Below are 21,726 nucleotides of genomic sequence, written 5' to 3' on the forward strand. Positions count from 1 at the left end.
CGAGTAGATTTTCACAAAAGTCATATTTCAGTGACTGTTCTTTTTTTAACTACTTACTTACTATGTTTTTCATACAAAGTTTTGAAAATGTTAACGGAAAGTATCGCCATTTTCCGTATTACAAAGAATCTTGGATGCCTAGTTATGCTTATCATCTACACCTATTATATTATGGCTATCAAAAATAACTGGCAAATTTCATATTTGATACAAAAAGTCGGTATTTTCGGCTTTTTTGGATTTCCGATAATTTCTCAGTAGTAGCACATCTATCTAAGTATCTAGAATTGTGCCCGGTCTATGGCAATAGGCCCCATTACATGGGGCTGGTGAAAATTGCGTGTACATTGTACAGCGGCATTGCGTGCTGTAATGTGCATCTTTGCCTAATTTGGGGGTAAGAGGCATAACGATATACAATTATACATACATATTCTGGACTACATACTACATACGGAAGCCTACATAACCTGTTATATTTTGAAACACAATCAAAGTAGATGCAATAAAATACAGGAGAATAACGCTGGAAGACAACAAACAAGTTGTTATGTAGTAATATAGGGCAGCAGGCCAGCCGCCTACTGCACGAAACTTGTAGCCAAATATGTTTAGTGCTCCTACATCCACACCTGACAGAGATAGCTAGCAAATTAGAGAGAGATGACAAGAGTACAGGTGTGTCAAAATAGTGTTCTCTGGAAGATATTTCTGGATTTTCTAAATTGTTCTATTGTTTACCAACTAATGACTGAAGGTATCTTACGTGGAACTACAGATAGGGTTAAATAATATAATCAAATAGGTACACAGCTATTGTCTGCTTATCTGTCTAAATTTTTCTCGCTCAAAAGTAGGATTTTATAATTTAAATAGATCCTCGTGGAAAGTTTTGGAATGTAGGTCCCTTAGATATTGAGAACATCAGATAATAAACCCAATGAAACTGTAAAACGAGAAACTATAACAGCAACAAACATGAAACCAATAAATGCAAGTGAATCTACTAAATCAGTTTTTGATCAACATGACCCACAAACTGACATACTAGCACACGCCTTCCGTCTCCGCTTATTATAAATTATATTTGAAAATGATTTATTGGCCGTTTCTTTTGATGACGATTACGTGGGAACTGGGAATGTGGATGGAGGTTATTATTCTAACCCTGTGCCATGAACCCGAATGAGATGCTGAATCTAGGACGAAAGCTGTATTTATAACGAAATGGTGTTTCGTAAACAGTCCTCGGTGATTGCGAACATTTAATTACCACGATTTTATATGCTTTTTTCAAAGATTAAACTTGGACTTTATGTGTCTTTTTTGGTAGTTTGTGAGAAACTTCCGCGTGCCTGTTGATTTTCTTTTTTTTTGTGAGTTTCTTTGGGCAAGTAACAAAACCTGTTATTGTGTTAATGAAACGATCATAACGTCAAAATGTCTTTTCTGGTTCACTGGTTCAGGTCAGATCAAAAATTATTCGTAAAGTATATACCTACAGGGTAATTTTGTATTTCTCATATTCTATAAGCATTGTTTTCCAACTTCAACAAACAGCTATAAAAATGTATTGTTTAACGCTTTAACCTGAATCTCAATCCATCAGCTCAATCTCGGATCAAAACTTTATTACAAGGAAAATATTTTGAACGAGTGTTTACCAGGTACTTGGTGTAAACAATATTTTTCATTCTGAAAATCAGAAATGGAGCAAAATATTATGATTGGCGTAAATGTCACGAGCGGATGGCCACTTCAGAAGTATGAAATAAAGGAATATTTAGTGGACGGTATAAGTTGTCACGAGAACAAGTTGAAACTGACGTCTGCTTGTCCAGCAGACACCGACAGACAGACAGACAACACGACATTTCCTCATTCTTGCCAATTTACAACTGCACGAACAAATTTTATTATGTTCAAACCAGCACATCAAGTTACCCCAAACTGCCGACTTTCCTCTCGAACATATTTTCGACTTTATCACAAAACTTTAAACTTTAAAATCGATTGCAATAATTGAACAAATTAGAATACCTTAATGTGCTAGCGTGGTTGAGGAAAATTTCATTCTTTTTATCAAATAAATTCGAATTGTATTCCGTTGACAGCGAAGATACATTGCTTTGCATACTTTATTCTCAGTAGATACAATTAATATTGTCGACTCTATTGTAACACATTATGTTTCGTGTTTCTGAACATTTAACAATCACTACACAATAATATCCTGAAAAGCTCCTTATTTTTTGAAGTCAATTATGAAGTCTTGACTGTCCACTGCAAACTGTGGAAGTCACATCGTAACTAATTCCAAACGTGTACAAAGTATTTTAGTTACATTTTTGCTCATTCAGGTCAATTATGTAGTATTCAACATACATATCGTCACGCCTTTAATCCCCGAAGAGGTAGGCAGAGGTGCACATTATGGCACGTAATGCCACTGTGTACACCCACTTTTCACAATTTATGTTGTGAGTCCCATGTAATAGGTGGTGAGCCTATTGCCATATACCGGGCACATTTCCAGACTCCGTGCTACCACTGAGATTTTTTCGAAAAACCGAAAAAAGCCCAGTAATACTTCGCCCGACCCGGGAATCGAATCCGAGACCCCTTGCCCGGCAGTCGCAGTTGCAACCACTCGGCCAACGAGGCAGTTCGGCAGTGTAGTATTCAAATCCTTATTATTGCAAGTCTAGACTGAAAGCAGCTTCGCTGTTGTAACAGTACCGCTGTCGCACAGGCACATAGGTGCTTACCGAATATAGGAGTTTTGGCAGGTACCTACCTGCTTCGGATTTTTTCGTATTTCGCACCGCCGTGTCCTTAGGGAGGTGATCGGCGACGGTGATCTCTCACGTTCTCTGGTTCAAGCTCGGTGCGGAAGCGAGGAAAGCTTACCAGTATTCCGACTCAAAGCTCGAAGTAGGAACGGGGTGATTTTCAGTCAGTAAGAGTCTGACACTATCGCCTCACCCAAGCCGAACCACTTCAAAAAAAGGCCAAAAACTGTTACAAGCACTAAAATAGCAAATAGTGGACTAACCACCAAATCCACAATCCACCAAAATGTTGGCCACAACAAGCCACCCACGGCAAAACATGAAAAATACTGATTATCCACCAATAAACCAGAGTACAGCAATATTTTATGTTTTATCTTCATTCTTCGGAGTAAATAATTCACCGCAATAATTTATACAGGGATTACAAGATGTAGGATAAGTGTGGACGCCACACGGTTTCACAACTCTTCGTGTGATGTATGGCCGCCTTTGTTTTACTTCGCTATAATATCTTATTTTTAATGGCAAACATAATCATTTTTGTTCGAAGATTTAGCTGAAAAAATTTTGTTAATATTTTAGAATTATAAACTTACTGGGGTTTGGTTTCTGCTTATCTCTGTACGATACTGTTCAGAAATTCAGTGGAATAAAATAAAACAAAAATAATTGAATAAACTTTTACAAATTATAATCCTACGCTATCAATTGTGCCAAAACCGCAATTAAACTAATTTACCATGTTTTAAAACAGTTAATTACTAAAATAACGAAACCTTTCAAAATATTTAAATTCATGAAACACGTGCCATGAAAAATCGTTCCATTAAACCCACTGAAGTTATCAGTGTCAACTGACAAACGAGACGCGTTAAAAATAAAAATGCTATAAAAAAGCTAAACTCAACCCAGTAACAGTGTAATTAAAACTAATTTTGGCAAAGCAAAAGTAGGTGAGTTCGTAGACTTTGTTAAAACGAGCAAAAAGAATATTCCGATACCGGGAATCGAACCCGAGCCTCCTGGGTGAGAGCCAGGTATCCTAGCCACTAGACCATATCGGATGTTGCTAAGATTGTCGAAATTATCGACACCAATAAACATTTTGTATATTTCGTCGCTACTTATTAACCTGCTTCTGGTTATCGTATGAATATTTATGGCAGTTATTAAGATTAATTTAATATCAGATGATACTAATATTCTTTTATTACCTTAAATACTATGTTTCTGGGACTATCGTTATTAAAATTAAGTACCTACCGACATCTGTTTTATAGTGTTGTTTACAAATTAAAAAAATCAATGTTTATATGTCAAAAACTTTATATGGGGCAAGTGACCCGGTTGTGGCCATCAACCCCTTTGTGGCCACTTGGGCCTTCAAATATTTATAACTAAGGCATGGACAAATAAATTACTCTGTGATGTACAGTATTTAAAATATTGAATATTGGAGACACTGATACCGTTGGCAGCTTTGATGTGTCAAACTTCACTTCGATGCAACAAGTCATTCTTTTTAGTTGAGGGTGAAATTGTTAAGATCTTAACAAAAAGGCTAAGGCGATCGGGTGAGGATTTGGTTTTTATTTTTTAATCTTTGCTTATTGTTTGGATGTTTATGTTAATACTACATGAAGAATATATTGTCTAAGTGGATACTAAAGTTATTTTGTCGCCATATGTTTCTGAAGTGGGATTATTAGAAGGTGGCCACTAATGGAGACAAAATTATGAATTTCTCCATCTTTGGCCACACGGCTGGCCAAAACTTTTGTACATAAACGCCCCACTTTTAGTCATTTATCGTAATTTATTTATTATTTTTCCTTGGCTGTACATATCAACAAATACATATTTTTCATTTTCAGAGATGCAATAAATTGCCTTCACACAAAGGGAGGTCAGTTTACTTTGCAGCTTTTACCAACGTCATATAAATGTTGATCTCTTTATTTGTAAGTTAAATTCAAGTTAATAATATTTCATATTTTCCAGACTAAATGAAAACCATTGTTTCTAAAATGTCAAATTTAATTAATAAATTTTGATTACTCGAATACTTTATTGTATTTTTTGATGGCCAGAACTGGCACACGACCGTGGCCAGAAATGGCACGAATCTGGCCAAAAATGGCACAAACTCCCTAATTTTTTTTCTTTTGTTATACAGTTATTTTTTTACTGGACGTTCTTTAAAAAAGGATGTTTTCTTAGGCAAGATTAATACATGTTAAATGACTTTTTACAAGAAATATGTTCGTGATAACAAAAACTATAAGTTAAGAAAGCCTCAAAGTCGACAAAATTCTTAAAGTGGCCACAACCGGGTCACTCACGATATTATAACCTATTTAGATAAAAATCATGAATCTCGCGAGATCTTGTTCATTTTCCGGCGAGATTTATCGCGAGATTAACGAGATTACTTTACTTAAAGCATTTGTGTTTGATATTATAATAAAAGACTTCTTGTTCTTTCAATTATGTATAAAAGTACTGAAGCCTCTAACTTCGAATAACTTGAAACATAATTATTTTGTTCCAATTTCCTTATGGGCCATATTAAATATTTGTCTTATAATCTAATCAATGTTACACACAAAACTGTCAACCTCGAGATCTCGTAATTGGCAAGATTTTGCGATATTGTACCTATTTTATAATCTCGCGAGATCTCATTTGAGCTCCTATCTCGCGAGATTTGCATTCCCTAGAACCATAGAAATGTATATCATAAAGAATGACTGTTATCTTTATGCAATTAGTCTGTGAAGCACATTAGAATGTTGAACACACAAAACATTTGTTTCCAGTATTTCAGTCCATGCGTCCCACATTGCCGCTGAGTGGGTGAGCAGTAACATTAGCGCAATCTGTTCCTCTCTTTGTAGATAATGCAGAGATAAAACTATTTTGTTTTTTTTTCAGAAGGTACTTATTACTTCTCGAGTATTACTACTGCTTTTTCGCTATAAAAAACTTAGCATTTTTGCATCTACATACATAGTTCCATTTTCCAACCACGATCCATTCTTCTGCCCGTTTTCTTCCTCGGCTGGACATCAGCCTCACCATCTCCTTTAACACGTTTCTAAGTGAGCTCAGAGCTCCAGCTCTCTGCATTCAACCAATGGCAGTTAATTTGTTGATAGCGCCTTTTACTTACCTGGAGAGTGCTTGCTATATCGAAGATCGTACCTTCGTAAGAGAAACTTCTAGCTAGACGATAAAAAACCAGATCATAAATATGTAAGACTAGGCCTAGCCTAGACCAGGTTTCACTCACTCTACGTGATATTTATAACCTATATAGCCTACCTCGATAAATGCATTATCCAATACAAAAATAATTATTCAAATCGGACCAGCAGATCCGGAGTTTAGCGAGTTAAACAAACAAACAAACTCTTCGGCTTTATATATCAGCATAGACTATAGATTTGAATAAAACTCATGCAGATTTTAAATTAAAATTGAACATAATGAAATGAATTATTGATGAAATGATATTTATTTAGGTAGGTTATAAAATAACACTTTTACACGTCAATATTTTAAAAGCTATATAGATGAGGCCGGCATAATTATCACGACTGGGGATAGGTATCAAATATAATATCAAACCTCATTGGTTTCATAAGTCGCCTGTCATAGTATTTAGACGAGGAGTGCTGCAGCTATCAAATGTGACGTCACAGCGCCAGAAATACTGACGGCACACGTTACCCGACTGCGCAGGGTTGGGTAATGGTGTGCATCATAACATTGCGTCCGGCGGGAACCTTGGGGCCGTGACGTCACTCGGCGCGGGTCGATGAAACGTGGGTAATCAAGGATTTTTACGATCAGTCTCAATATCTGACCTATATTGCTACCAATGATTATGAGTTATAGCTGTCAAATCTGTATAAGTAAAAATAAAAATAAGCATTAGAAATGATTCTAATGCTTATTTTTATTTTTGAGCATGGAGACACTGATTTTTATTTTTGGTACGAACAAAGCAAGTGCAAACAAATAATAGATATTAAAAATTACATGCTTTTTCTCTTTTTCTTTTTTTTTTGAGGGGGAAAATCATTCAATTTTTTCTACCACCTTGGGTGAGGCGAGAGGGAGTGTCAGACTTATATTGACTAAAAACCACCCCGTTCTTATTCGTGGTTTTCGAGCCGGAGTCCCGGTAACCCGCTAGGCAATCCAAAGATCCAGACCAGCTTTCTCTACTTCTAGATTCTAGACATTATCGTCGTATAAATAGTGTCATTAGGTATTTGTGATCATCGAAATAATCTGGTACCTATTCTAATAATGTACAAAATGATAAACAAAGAAATAAATATAGCTGTCTGCCTAATTAATAGTTGTGGTCTACATAAATCTTTGACAGTGTCTTTGTGCCCACCTCGGCTTATTCTTCAAAGTAAATAGGTTAAATGAAATATTAACAGTTATTACTCTATTATTGCTAACATTTTCATTAAATGACAGATAATTCAGTCCAAGTGTGTTCTGCAAAACATGAACGACCTACTAAAGTACATGGAAACATTCATACAAAAATTATGATATACATTGAAACTTGGCGATATTCCACCGCCAAGATAAATTGATGAATATATCAGAAATGGGTAATTCAAAATATAACAGATTAGTATTACTATTTTGTTTCATACTTACTATTTTATGTAATTATATCAGATACCTCTTTTGAAATCTGATGATCTTTTTTAAATATTTATTTTATAAGAAGGGCTTTTTTTCTAAGATAAACACGAAGACAAGTATAGTACCCTAACCAAATAAGGCCTATGCCCCAATAAAGCCTATTTTGAAAATTTCCCTCTTCCCGATGTCAAATGGTCGCCAAAGTTTGTAGAAGTGTGCATGCACATTATTTAACTAATTTGAGCACAGCAAGCAACCCGTGCCGCGATTATGTTGGAACCTACAGACGAAAACAATCACGACGTGGAGCGCACTTTAGTTTTTATAAAATTCGAGTAGCGTAAACTGTTAGTATTTTTATATTTATCAGTATACGACGTGCCGTGTTTTGTCTGTATGACAATTATACATTTAGCCATCTCCTCACATTAGTGAAATAGCTATAATATCGGTGTATTTCATATAATCGTTGTTTTGTTTACCTATGTGCCATGCCCTAATAAAGCCTACAAAAAAAACGTGTAGGCCTTATTACGGCATAGTTGTTTTTCAGTAATTTCAAAGAAAACGGATCACCAGCTTCTGTCAAAAAGAAAGCCAATGGATTTTGCAAAAGATGGAAAACGCTGTTAAAATGGTAGAAAGGGGTAAACGGGGTGAATAGATACAGAAAAGGGGTGAATGGATATCGGGAAATTCTTCATAGTATCTATTCACCCTTCGAATTTTATACACCCTGTTTTACCCGGTAGGCTGCTGCAGCCAGATGTAACATCCAAAGAAGTACGCATCATCATAAAGAGTGGTTTCCACTACACGAAAGCTAGGTCGGTCGGTCATTCGTTTGACTGATGCTGGGGTGCCGATGACTTCAAAGATGTTACTTGGGTATTACATGATGAGAAACTCGTTTAGCCTGATGTATAATGACAAAAATTAATTAATAAGATCTCATTACATTTATTATAAGCATTGACAAAGTTTTGTTATAATTAAGAAGTTGAATACTTACTAGTTTTTATTTAGGCCTTATTAAGACATAGGGTTCCCAATAAGGCCAAAGTGACACTTTAGTTATTTGTGTTTATAAAATTGTAAATTTTGTTTCTAAAGCCATTTTGATTCCATTATTACAAAGTTTAATAAATAAATATAAGATTTTGAAATTATCAGCCCATTGTCATTTTAAACCTACGAGCTAGGCGGCAATAAAAATAAGGTAGGCCTTATTTGGTTAGGTTACCTTACATACAATGAAGCAGCTAAACTGTTAACAAGTTTAGATTGCCATTAAATTTAAATATGAAATAATAGAACGATATATGCCTCAGATGATAATGGTGAAAAATAACAATATAAAAGTTCTTAAAACTAAAGACCTGATAATATTAGGTATCTTTAAGACAAAAGTTTCATAAACGCATTGGTAGGATATTATCTACTTATAATGTAAACTGCCATAATAAAAAAATAGAACACATTTCTTTTTTTTTAAACCAATGCAAGAAAGCTTATGAATTTGCTTTATGGACCTGTCTCAGAATACTGCTACAGCAATACTTAAACACAAACTATTTAGTTTAAATGCTATAAAATTTTAATATTCATTATTTTTTTGCATTTTGTTGAAACTTCTCAATTACGATCTTTTTAATACTTTATTTACGGTCGGCGTAAATGTCATCTCAGTAAGCAGTCACAACAAAGTTTACATTTTACACGTTTTTAATGAACATAAACACTGCGGGTACTGTTTAATGATACCTAGCTACTGCGTTTAAAATAGAATAGTTTTATTGTTTACATAAACTAAAGAAATTATTGGTTCACTTTTACGACTTCTCTCTAGCTTACATACTTCGGTTCATTTGCAGTTCTATTTAAAAAAAAAAATAAATGTTATCAGAAAATTTGTGACATAACGTATGTATGTATAGATTTCTCACTATGCTACGTTGTTGTTGATGCGTTTGGTTTCCACTAATCATATTCATTGGAACACATAGCATATAGCACTGGTGGAATCGAACTCTACTAAGCTATGTTTTTATATCGAAAGATGCTATGGATGGCTTTCCTACTACGAGTATCAATACATGGCATACTCAAGCTACGCATCTTCCTCGCACAGCAACATAGCTTAGCAACCTGAATGCTCAATCAAATCAAAAACTCATCCGTTTCCGTTCAATATTTTATGCCTACGCATAACGCTTTCACGTTTGTAAAAAAAAATCCTTTCAAAAAAAAAGAAACATGATTTGAAATTTTCCAACCAGCCAGTCCGAGAAATAGACAATAAATCATACGAATTAACTTTTTAAGAATTCAAACAAATGAGGCACAGATTCTGTAGATATGATCCGGATGACATATTCATGTATTAGTGTTAGGTTGGCGAATAAGGTTACCTACTTCATTGTAACAAAGTGATGCTTTAAATACTAGCGTTTTATCATGAGGATAAAAGAGCACAAAGGTAAGAAAACGTTACGAATTAGTGGCAAGTATGTCGTAAAAAACTTTTTACTCGCGGAAGAATAATCGTATTCGTTTTAAATTTATAAATCCTTTGGCCCATGCTGTGTCACTCAAACTGCTGGACAAGTAGACAGTTAATAGCACTGTATTACGGTACATCAACTATTTAGGCTATAAACATCAAGATCCTAGACAAAAGCTAGATCTAGACTAGACTCGGCTAACGACCTAGGTCAACGATCGCGTGTCGTCATCTTATTTGATTGACAGCTTCCGGGAAATTTAATTAGTAGTTTTCCGCTCTCTCTTTTTTATAGAAAGTTAGGTTAAGAAAGTTAAGTAGGTACGAATAGATCGCTAAATAAAAATAACCTGACCAGAACGAGTTGTCTAACGGCGCATTCCAATAAACTACGGATCGGTAGATGTGCCTACGAGCCGTAGAATTTTGACACATTTTGTATGGAGCTTATGTCAAAATTCTACGGTTACCGATCGGTAGTTTATTGGAATGCGCCGTAAATAGCTCTCTAGGTTTCAGCCCAACACAAACCATAGACAATACTGACAAGCATAATACCGGTAAATAAAAGCCCAACAATAATACTACCTAAGTTCTAAATTCAAATCTGTGACTCATTGTGTAAATGTCAGTTCCCGCGCTCCAAGTGACGCTCTATGAATTGTCTACGTACCTACGAAATATAATTTTGAAACTGTTCTATCGTATTAATAAAAAATACACTAATTTCACACTGATTGACACTCAGGTAAAATTATAATTAATTAATTAAGTACACTTCATTTCTTAATCATTAGTTTTTTTGTTTATTTCACAATATGTTTTTGTTTTGGTTCTCTGTTAATTAGTAACGTTGCAGTTATAATCTCTTAGAAATTAAGATAAAGAATTCTTACTATACTTTTACCATTGATATAGGAACAAACTTAACCTTTAGCTAAGAATTCTTTGCCAGACATCCCGAAGGATCCAGATATTCTTGAATATTCTAGAAGACGATAACCTGCCCTTTTTTAAGGTCTACGTCAAAGAATACGTTCCATATGAGTAGGCCTGCTCCGTTGTAGGTTCCATCACAGCTTGGTAGTAAGCTACTAGGCGAGATAGCGGCCAAACAAAAAAAAGCTTGATAGAAAGCCACTACTGCTCACGACAACGTATTCCCAACCTTATGTATTATAACATTAAAGCACTCAATGCCTCCTTCCCTGTTTCCAGATGGCTAGTCCGCGTGATAGAGGACGTGCAGGAGGGCGAGCTGCGCACGCGGCAGGGCTACGTGCCCGCCGACGTGCTCAAGGAGAAGCAGACTGCTGAGAGGGACCAAACTGCTCTGGCCGCTAGACGACAGTAAGTCACATGAACTAATTACTTTGGTTAATTATTATGCTATCGGCTTACTCACGTAATTATATGACGAGGAACTCAACTAGTTTCACTTTAAACTACTCGAGTATGTCGCACGATATTACAATAAAATTATAATTGTTTTGGTATTAAATGTAAGGTTGCCATCAAGTGATTCTCAGTGTAAGCTAATCATATTTATGGAAATATATAAAATGTTCACATAATTATAGTTATCAATAATTCTGATAACTTTTAAATAAATTAATACTTTTCTAAAAATAAGATTTAAATATTTACTAATAAATAATTGTCTATGGGTTATGGTTTATGTTTCTTTATACTTTTTTTTTATTATGATTGTGTTGGTACCTCTGTGGCGTGGCGCGAAATATTGAGCGTTGCAAAAATATAATTGTTTTAAATAATTATAAAGTTAATATCAAAGTAAAGCGTGTTAGATCCAAACCCTGTGTATAGTTTACATTAGCTAGTGATGAAGTCTTCTAAATCTCTCAGTACATGAACAGTACAGTTGGAGGTGTATCTGCGCATAAACTTTGGTCAGTAAGTCATCTTAGATTCGTTAATATTACACTTAAAACCTTACTGGTCCTTAGTCAAACTAAGTTTCAAATTAATTTGATTTTGTAAATTCATAAATATGACCATCTCAATTGACGTAAGCGGTAAGTACTAGGACATACACTTTGATAGGAGATACACATCTAGCGTTTACTGTCGCAAATTCAACACTTCAAAGATGTCGTACACATCTTTGAAGTGTGTTTTATTGTGACTAACTTTGTCGCTATCATATCGACTATAATAGTTAATGCCCGTTTTCACCGACCATTTTAAAATTTTAAGGAACCCCTATGTTAATATAGGTAGCACTTAACAACAAACAACACCTAAAGTTAAAGGGTTAATTTAGGTCTTTCTTCAACCTAAGTCACTCTTAGTTGAGAGATCGTGGGTGTCGGGTGCTTGGTGTAATTAGTATTATTGTGATGATCAGTGATAGGAATAGGTTGTGCTTATTAGCCTAAACTTTGAACAGAGAACATAGAAAAGAAACAGAATCCTTAATACTATATTTTTTCCCGGACATCTGCTTAAATCATGTTTAGAAATACTATAAATATACCTATATTTGTTACAACAATATTCACTGCGTTTTATTAAGGAAGTCTCCGTTTCTTTTCTCTGTTTGTGCTAATAAGCACTACTTATTCCTATCACTGGTAATAATAGATTATCCAATTTAAAAACACGTAAATATGTGGGATGCAAACTTAGCTACTGTTACTGTAGTTGCATGACTTGGCATCATTCATGGATGCGGTGATCGTGCACCGCGAAAATATTCGTCCTAATAAAATATGTTACATCAACACCTCTCTCAAAATACTTTCATTTAGGCACCAAGGTAAATGTCATGACAATAGAAGGTTGTGTTCCCTCCACACTTCCGAAAACCTTGGACTTGGGCAAAATATTTATAACTCTAAGAACACAACTAAAACGGTACGCTATAATTTTGTCTATCTCAGTAAACTGATGAGAGATTTATTGTAAGAAGTAGTCTTAACTCTATAGTTTCAGTGAATGTGCGTCTGTTTTTATAAACATCCTATGATGTGTGTAACATGGTGTAAGAAAAAAGTACAGTCCCTGGCCATATTTTTAGACGCACTCTTGTTTTTTGGTCAATTTGTAAGTTATTACTTTTGTACTGTTACTATAATTGCATGACTTGGCATCGTTCATGGATCACGAAAATATTCGTCCTAATAAAATATGATACATCAACACCTTTCTGAAAATACTTTCATTTAGTTACCAAGGTAAGTTATTACTTACAAATTAGATTTAGATGAGCTCACCCACTGTTTGTAAAGTGAATTACTTAACATAATATAAAACAATCCATTATAACATCTCTCTTACAACACAATGGTGATGCGAATTTTCACTTTGTGGGGTTATTTTGCTAGGGTATAAATAAGATGAAGCGGGTGCAATGAGTAGCTAAATGTATATACACACTACACGGGTGTTAATTCCTAGAATTCAGTCTCAAGTAGACAGTATTAAGGAGGGTGTAACTGTAAACAAAACAATAATACACGTACTGAATGACTAGGTGCCATTATTATGTTCTCCATATTTCCACGTGTAAGTACTTACTTCTAGTTGGTTTTATTCCAGCACTTAAGTACTTACTCCTTGGCAAAAACAGCTCTTAAACTCGCAAATAGTCTTGTTAGTCGCTTGTAAACCTTGTGGCTACCTAGTTAATTAAGCCTCTAAATCATTTATTGCTTTGGTAAGGCACGAACCTATCAGCAAATTAATTACGAGATGTTTATAAAACTTATGAAATAAACTGACAGAAACGACAAATATTTTACAAACACAACACAATCATCGAGGGAAAATAATAAAAATACTCGTTTCTTAAAACCGACTGCTCATCATAACTCCCTTTCATTTGCGTCCAAAACGTCGTCAAATTATAAATGTTTAAAAATAATGAGGGAACACGAGTCCCCAAGTTATTCAGGACAATGTATTAAGTTATCATCGACGTCATAATTTGGCAGCTTACTTGTTTCCTTGCAGCCATATTGCTTTCCGTGTCAACAAACTGACAGCTCTCAGCTTTTGTTTCTTATTTTAAAAACAAACGTTCGCCTTTTATTTTATTTTTTTATTTAAATTCGAGCCTTTTGTATTTCGAATTATTGGAAACGCATTTATTTATGGAAGATTGTTTATTGTTTTTTATTTATCGAGTTTTATTTTTAAGTTGTTGTGAAATGTTTAATCTTTATTTGGTTTCCTGGTGATTTGTGAAACACCTTCAATAGTATTTTACCTAATAGATCAATTCAAACACAGATTTTACATGCAGAAGCTTTTGTCGTGAAAGATAAAACAGTTATTGACAAATGCTCCGATGGTTGACCTTAACATTATTTAGTTTGGATGTCTGCCGACCGAATGGTGTCGTTAACGCCATCATTAATGTTTGATGAATGGTAACTGTTCGTAGAACACACCTGAACCGTGTCCACAATAAATACCTATCGAAACTGAGCCAAATTGTCATCATTTACATTATTAACGATTACATCTTAAGCTTTGAGATTACTGGGATAAATTGGCAATAAATATTTAATGTATCTATAAGGAAATTCCTACGTTATAGATATGGTACCCGCATAAATATAATGTCCAATTGAAATCTTGCCACAAATGCGAATTTCTAACACTATTTTTAACTCTCTTAAAGCTAGGTACTGCTTAGAATATTTATTTGCCTAAATTTTCCCACTAACACCAATCAAAACAAACCCTAAAACCTCACGTCATTTTCAAACCGCTCATCTTTCCAAAATCCATCAGCTTTAGCATGAATCATGTCTACTATTAGAATGGGTGCACTCAAGTGCGCAATAAACAGCTCGTAAGACAATCATTCGTTGTGGAAATGCACATCTGGACCGTGAACACCAAATACATCATCATCACGTCCAATTATTCCCAGATGTCCGCCTGCATCAGCTAGTGCCAGCGCCCCACTGTTAGGTGTTTGGTGTTTAGTCAAAACTGCCAGCAACTTGTCCAGACTGATTGGTCAGGATTTATGACCTGCTTTCCAATGATACATGGTTAGTCTTGTGACTAGTTTGTTGTCTAATTTTGGTATTGGTGTTGCTTCATGAGGCAGGAAGTGTTGTACGTCTGTAGATGTGTAGGAAGGAAGAGAAAAGCAGCATGAATTATGACTGCTGCCTCATACCATTGGCATAATGTTTTAGTATCCAGCATTAGCAAATGGACTGGAGTTCTGGACCGGACATATTTAAGTAAATGCACTGCAGTTCTGGAGTTCTAGTTTACTTTTATATCTTTGACTAACCGTAGCAAAAAAGTTACAGTTTTTAGTTGAATATAAAAATCTGGTTCGATTTCTGGTATGTTCCTTCGAATTGTATGTAATTGGTATAGTTTTCTCCTACACTAGGACCTACAGTCTATTTTCAAGATTATTCCCTTACTAAAATTGTATCAAGGAAGATAATCAGCAATAAGCTTCCTACCTTGACATCTGGCAAATCACGACCTTCCCATACCTGTGTTACCTTTCCATTCACTATTATAGATACTCCCACGTCCCCATCTCTTGGCAGCGTGGTCGCGCTCTCTGACTCAAGCTCTAGGAAAACACTCTCTAATTTATTATAATGTCTATCATTTAAACCCTCAGTGTGACGTCATAATCACCAGAGAAGCTGCTGATCGAAATATGTGTCTATTGATCTTGAAAGCTCTTGTTGCTTAGTGTGGGGCTCCCACAGGTTGGAATGTCTTTTGATAATTTTTAAATTATGTTTCCTAGTGGTAAAAACTATGCGAAATATTTTAAAAGAGTTATTTTGATCCATCATTTTATTTTATTTTTTGTGTAAAATTCTATTTTAATCTCTATTTTTATACATAGGGAGATGCCTTCTTCTGTTGGGTCTTTCTTACAGGTGTTATGCTAATGCTAGATATTTTTACCCATATCTATTTCATCAGAGGTACTGGTGCTGTACCTACTCAACTCCTACTAGAGCTAATCAATAATAATTATTATTCTTTAGTTTCTTACCTTTAAAATTAATTACCCACCTCATATATAAATCACTGTAGAGTCAAATATCAAATACTCAAACGTCACTCAATTTTAAGACGCTCTCAAATATAGTTCTGTCCCTACAAATTCTTTGTAAATGACAGAGACAGCACGAGATTTAAGTACAACTTAAATTTGAATAGCATTTCAGTATTCGGGTGTTAGTCATCTACTATAGCTTAGAATTCGACAAGTGGTACAAAACAATTAAAGTCTAAATGCTTTCCTCTTGTTGTGCAGGGCCGTGGTACGAGAGTTAGTGGAGACGGAGGAAGAGTTTGGGCGCGACATGCAGCAGGTGGTGACGCGGTACATGAAGCCCATCGACAAGGCCACCACGCCCAAGGCAGTCTTCGACAACAGGGAGCTGCTGTTCTCCAACTTCAGGCAGATCTGCGAGTTTCATAATACGTGAGTGATGTTTTTCATTAAACCTTTTAGATATTTAGTTACCCCAAAGGATAGGTAAAAGTTATACTAGTGCTAAACTGCTAAGTAATCCTTTCGCAGTTGCGAAAGGATTACTTAGCAGTTCTGAAAACGTTTTGTTGTTGACTGAACGTTGTTGACGTTGTTGACGAACTGAAAAAAGTTTTCTTGTTTTGTATCTACCAACTGGTAGACCCAACAAAACCTTATTCGGTCTCAAACGCTTTAAAAGTACTTACCACAGTAAGAACACGACACACTACAGTAGCTTCACTAATTATGATGAGACAGTTAATAAGCTAAATATTTCCAGGATATTACTAGAGGGGATAAAATACTACGCCAGCGAACCGAAAATGCTCGGACGAGCACTTCTACGAATGGAGCGAGAATTCGACAAGCACGTCGGCTACTGCCGCGACGAGCCCAGGGCACAGCATCTGCTGGCCACCGATCCCGTGGTCAACAAGTATTTCCAGGTCAGTACCTACATACTGTATCTAAACTACTTGTATTCATTTATAAAATCTTCATTGTTGCCTTTTCGGTTCAATTTTACGAATAACTAGCGCGGCTAGCGCCATCTACCTTCGCAACGTAAATTTTTGTACTAATCACCGTATGCGCCATCTAGTTTGAGATTTCAAAACTACGTTTTCTTGGAAGCAACGACATCTATCGTTCATTTCCCGAAACGTCGTGGAAAATTGGCCGCCATGTTGGATTTTCAGATAAGAAATTGAAAACTTACGAGAGATGGCGTTACTAGTACCACAATTTTAAAAGGAACCCATCTATTATTACTTTGGGTTTAGGTGGAATCGAAAGAGAATATCGACTAGGTAATTGCGCAATCGAACCGATTCAAGATGAATACATTGTCAACGAAGTAAACAGAGCTATTTCTGGCTCTTCGATGTAAAACTTGTAACATTGGTTCCTAAATTAGCGAGATTCCGACTCCGCCTCAACAATTGATCTGTAGGCCCCTCTGTTTGATGGCGTGAAGATAGCCGGGCGCCGGCAGGGAGTTAGGCAATCGGCCAAGAACTAGAATAGTTCGGATGCCGCGTCGAGCCGCGGTATGAGTGCTGTCAATTCGAACACTCATATCGGGGGCAATCACACTATTTCGACTATAAACACGATAATATTAGATGGTTGGCTCGCGAAATGATAAATAGTTAGAATTAATCAGCTGACTTCTTAGGAATTGGGCAAACTTTCTAGATGAGTCTAAAATGTAGGATGCTGTGCTGGCTAGACTGGAACACGCCTCGTCAGATAGTACTTGACGTCATTAATTAACATTAATGTCTCACTATTTTTAATGAATTAGTGATTAACAAAATATAGGCAATATTGAAAGTCAACGTGCTATCCGACTTCTGAAATCAAAACTTCTGAAAATACACTTTTGTTTATATTGGGTAAATATTTCACTTTGTAATTGTTTTATTAAAGAAACATAAACTTGTAGACTATTTAAATAACAAAGGATTGCGCCCTATACGAACCAGACTAGATAAAAAAATAACTTACGTGAGACATACTAAATTAATCTTATCCACTAACAGTTAGGTAAAACTGTTAGACGAGGAACTCTACTAGTTTCAATCCATGCTTGAGGCTTATATTCATGAGCAGCTATCCGTGACCTACGAGTCCTACGACGCGGCGACTGTCACGCTGCTACAACTAGTCGAATTCCTCGTCATTCGTTAAACAGTTACGTGAATAAGCTGATAACATAGGATTTAATTTAGATAGAAAAACGTATTTTTCTTAGGTAAAATATGCATAAATTGTTAACTTATCCTAAATAAAAAAAAATGTTCTTTTAATGTATTTTTTAGTCTCAAACAACAGTAAGACGTGGTAAATAAATGTGTTTACGTCAGAACTTAGCGATTGCGGCGCGGAATGAAAAGACTCAACAAACTACGTAACGATTACGTTAAACGTATGAAATAACGTGAGATTTTTAACATTTTTGTAAAGGTATGACGTTATGCTGTTTTTTTAACTAAAAGCTTATTTGACGTAAATCGGTATGATCTCACAGATTGTTATTTCAAATATAAATCACAAGTTCGCCCCCATATGGAGTACTGCTCTCATCTTTGGGCAGGAGAGTCAGCATACCAGCTTATACTTTCTGATGCAGTCCAAAGGAGAGCTGTAAGAGTTGTTGACGATCCTATGTAGTTACGAGCAGTATCGAGCACTTAAGTCTAAAGAGAGATATAGCCTCCCTATGCGTGTTCTACCGCTTGTATAATGGGTTGTGTTCCGCGGAATTGTTTGATATGATGCCCACGGCCACTTTCTATCATCGCACCGCTCGCTATCGACAAGGAGTTCACGCTCACACATTGGAGCCGAAATGGTATAGTTCGGTTTCAGAGGAATTTCCTCCCACGGACCCTCTGATTGTGGAATGAACTCCCTGCCGAGGTTTTCCCAGTAGGCTACAATATGGGGTAGTTCAAGAAGGAAGTAAATAGGTTTCTTAAGAGTCGGCAAAGCGCATGTAATGCCCCGAGTGTTGCAAGCGTTCATAGGCCACGGTAACCACTTACTATCAGGTGGGCCGTGTGCCATCGTTGTGATATAAAAAATAAAAACAAAAAAAAATCGAAAGGTTTGATGAAATATTCATGTTTCAGTGTTTGGCATAGATGCCTAATTTTTCGAACTAGGATCTGAAACAATGTACGAACGGATTTTCCAGACATCCGCTTTTTCCAAACAGTATGTTTTAGCTGTACTATGAAAGCTAATATAAACAGTATTATAAAAACAAGAGTACGCTTTTTGTACGTTGATATGTTTGTATGTAAGTAGGTATACTAAAAAACAGTTGAACAGAAAAGGTGATGCTCTTGAGGAAAATATGGGTTTTGTACTGATCGGTTTACCTAGCATTGCATCTATGTAGGTACATAATAGTTTTTATTTCTTTCAACTAAACACCATGGTTCTTTTCTCAACTTGGTTCCGATACATAAGTACTTATTATAAAAAGACTGCCTCGTTGGTCGAGTAGTCGCAAATGCGACTGCCGAACAACGGGTCTCGGGTTCGTTTCCCGGGTCGGGCAAAGTAATAGTATGGGCCTTTTTGAGTATTTCGAAAATTTCTCAGTAGCAGCACGGAGTCTGGAATTGTGTCCAGTTTTGGGCAATAGCTCCACCCCCTATTACATGGGACTTATAACAGAAATGGTGAAAAGTGGATTTACATTATACAGCGGTTTAATGTGCCATAATGTGCACCTCTGCCTACTGCTTCGGGGATAAAAGGCGTGACGTTGCGTTGCGTATAATTAGAAAACACGGCACATCAATCGTTGCCCCAATTAGCGTACACTAATAAAGAACAACTGTGAAAATTCGGAAAACAATATATGTACATACCTACCTTTGCTACGGTTTTCGGCGCTCGTTAAAACAGATATGGCGGTTGCCAAATACGTAATCAGTTTCTGAGGTAAAACTGCACTGTTTACATAGTCTTGTGGATATATGCCAAGCGTGGTAGTATGTTACCGTAGCTATGTCCGACTTTGACTTTTAAAAACGCAATTAGAACGACATTGGTACGATACGAGAGGAATTTGATTTACATAATTTCACATTTGTTCGTTTTGCTATGAAAATGTATCTTTGGAGCGATTGCCAAGATTCTGTGATTGGGTCGGTCGATGCTGTAGATTTGTTGAAACTAATCACTGTTTAACTAAATGATGTTAATATTTTGTTATGGTTAGTTTGATGTGATTAATTAAGAAACTGAAATCTCATTTCCAATATTTATTATTTTCAAAGGGATTGAAGTCATGGACATAGCTGTATTAAACGAGCTTTTAGCACTGAACGGTTTTTAGTCCGTAATAGTCTGATATTCCCTCTTGCCTCATTCTAGTCGGGAGAACGCAATTAGAGAAAGCTTCCTTCTGTGAGATTTAAATGTCCCAAAAGGAGGCTGCTAAACGTGATCGCCAGAGAGCCAATCCTGGACGTACTCTGCCGAAACCAACCGGTTCTCCCAAAGAACTAGGCGCCTTTAAAAGATCTCCATCGTCATAAAAAAAACCCCCTCAAAAAAGTCCTGAATGTCTCTGTTAACTGACTGACAATCTCAATCCTGACCGACGCTGAAATCACGCAGTATTCTTATAGATTCTGACTGACAAGAACAAAATGTTATTGTTTTTGAAGTAACCAATTACATAAGTGTTCAACAGGAAATGAGGGGAAGGCACTCATATTTAATTCATCGTATGCAAGACAGATATTTCTCGAACACCGCATCCTACAAGAATTTATATTTCAATCAATACTTACGAGTAGGTACAGTTATTTAATAGATTTCAAACGATTTTCAAATGCCCCACCTATGAGTATTTAGTCAAAATAAGCATCAGTATAAAATCCTACGCAACCGAAACTCGTCACGATTGAGTCAAACCCAGAAATAATGTAACGGCTGAATTTATTCTCATGTGTCTGCGCTTCCTTTGTGCGGTTTTTAAGTCGGCCATAGTCATGGGCTATGGTGACGAATTCCCTCTTACTAATCATACTACATAATATATAATAATAATAATAATAACCCCACCGACGTATCTCTACGTTGTCGACGTGGTGGGGCTTAAGGGCTCTGATCCCTAGTTTTACTTCAACTGGGGTGAGGAGTCCGACCAAAAGAGATACAACCCAAGCCAAGGTTGCATACGCCGAGGGCTGCGTGGCTAAGGGGGTGCTTAGTCATTAGTATGCCAACTCTGGAGACCGGGGGACCTCCAGTTTTATTTACCCTTGCCACAGTGAACGCAGGGCTCTGCTGTGGTCGACCTGTTTAGTCCCTAGCTACTCGTGGGAACAAAAATGATAACAAGATCAAAAGTAAAAAATACAATGCAGGCAAAGGTGCCTCCAGCTGATGATGAAGCATCAGCGGTGTCATTGTCATCCTCTCCGAGGTCCATTTTCTCATCACTCACACCATCACCACTTTCATTCACCACACGTTCACTAAGATCATCAATATCATCTACATTGTCAACAGACGTTGTGTCGGAGGCTACTGTAGCTAATAATCCGTCACCCGCTGTTGGCACAAAAAGTACGCGAAAAAAATGGAGTAGTGAAATGAACGAATTCATTTGGCGTACATACCTCATTATCACGAATCTAGAGACAGAAACAAATGCTTATCTGAGTACACTACACAGTAAATTCATCCAACAATTTCCTGAAATGGCAGTCTCCAGGCAAAGAGTA

General features: G+C 36.3%; 1 protein-coding gene and 1 non-coding gene across 12 annotated transcripts in view; one reads left to right on the forward strand and one right to left on the reverse strand.

Moving 5' to 3' along the window:
• Positions 1–21,726, forward strand: part of LOC118272581 (obscurin) — a 122,710-nt gene that overhangs the window by 47,451 nt on the left and 53,533 nt on the right. For all 11 annotated transcript variants that reach the window (XM_050698665.1, XM_050698666.1, XM_035589238.2 and 8 more), the window contains 3 exons: positions 11,191–11,322; positions 16,250–16,420; positions 16,752–16,917. In XM_050698665.1, the coding sequence (XP_050554622.1) occupies positions 11,191–11,322; positions 16,250–16,420; positions 16,752–16,917 (469 nt within the window). The remainder of the gene's footprint in view (positions 1–11,190; positions 11,323–16,249; positions 16,421–16,751; positions 16,918–21,726) is intronic.
• Positions 3,788–3,859, reverse strand: Trnae-cuc (transfer RNA glutamic acid (anticodon CUC)). Its single transcript has one exon. It is a non-coding gene; the product is annotated as a tRNA-Glu (tRNA).

The sequence above is a fragment of the Spodoptera frugiperda genome, chromosome 15 (genome assembly GCF_023101765.2).
Source record: "Spodoptera frugiperda isolate SF20-4 chromosome 15, AGI-APGP_CSIRO_Sfru_2.0, whole genome shotgun sequence".
In the NCBI taxonomy this organism is placed as follows: domain Eukaryota; kingdom Metazoa; phylum Arthropoda; class Insecta; order Lepidoptera; family Noctuidae; genus Spodoptera; species Spodoptera frugiperda.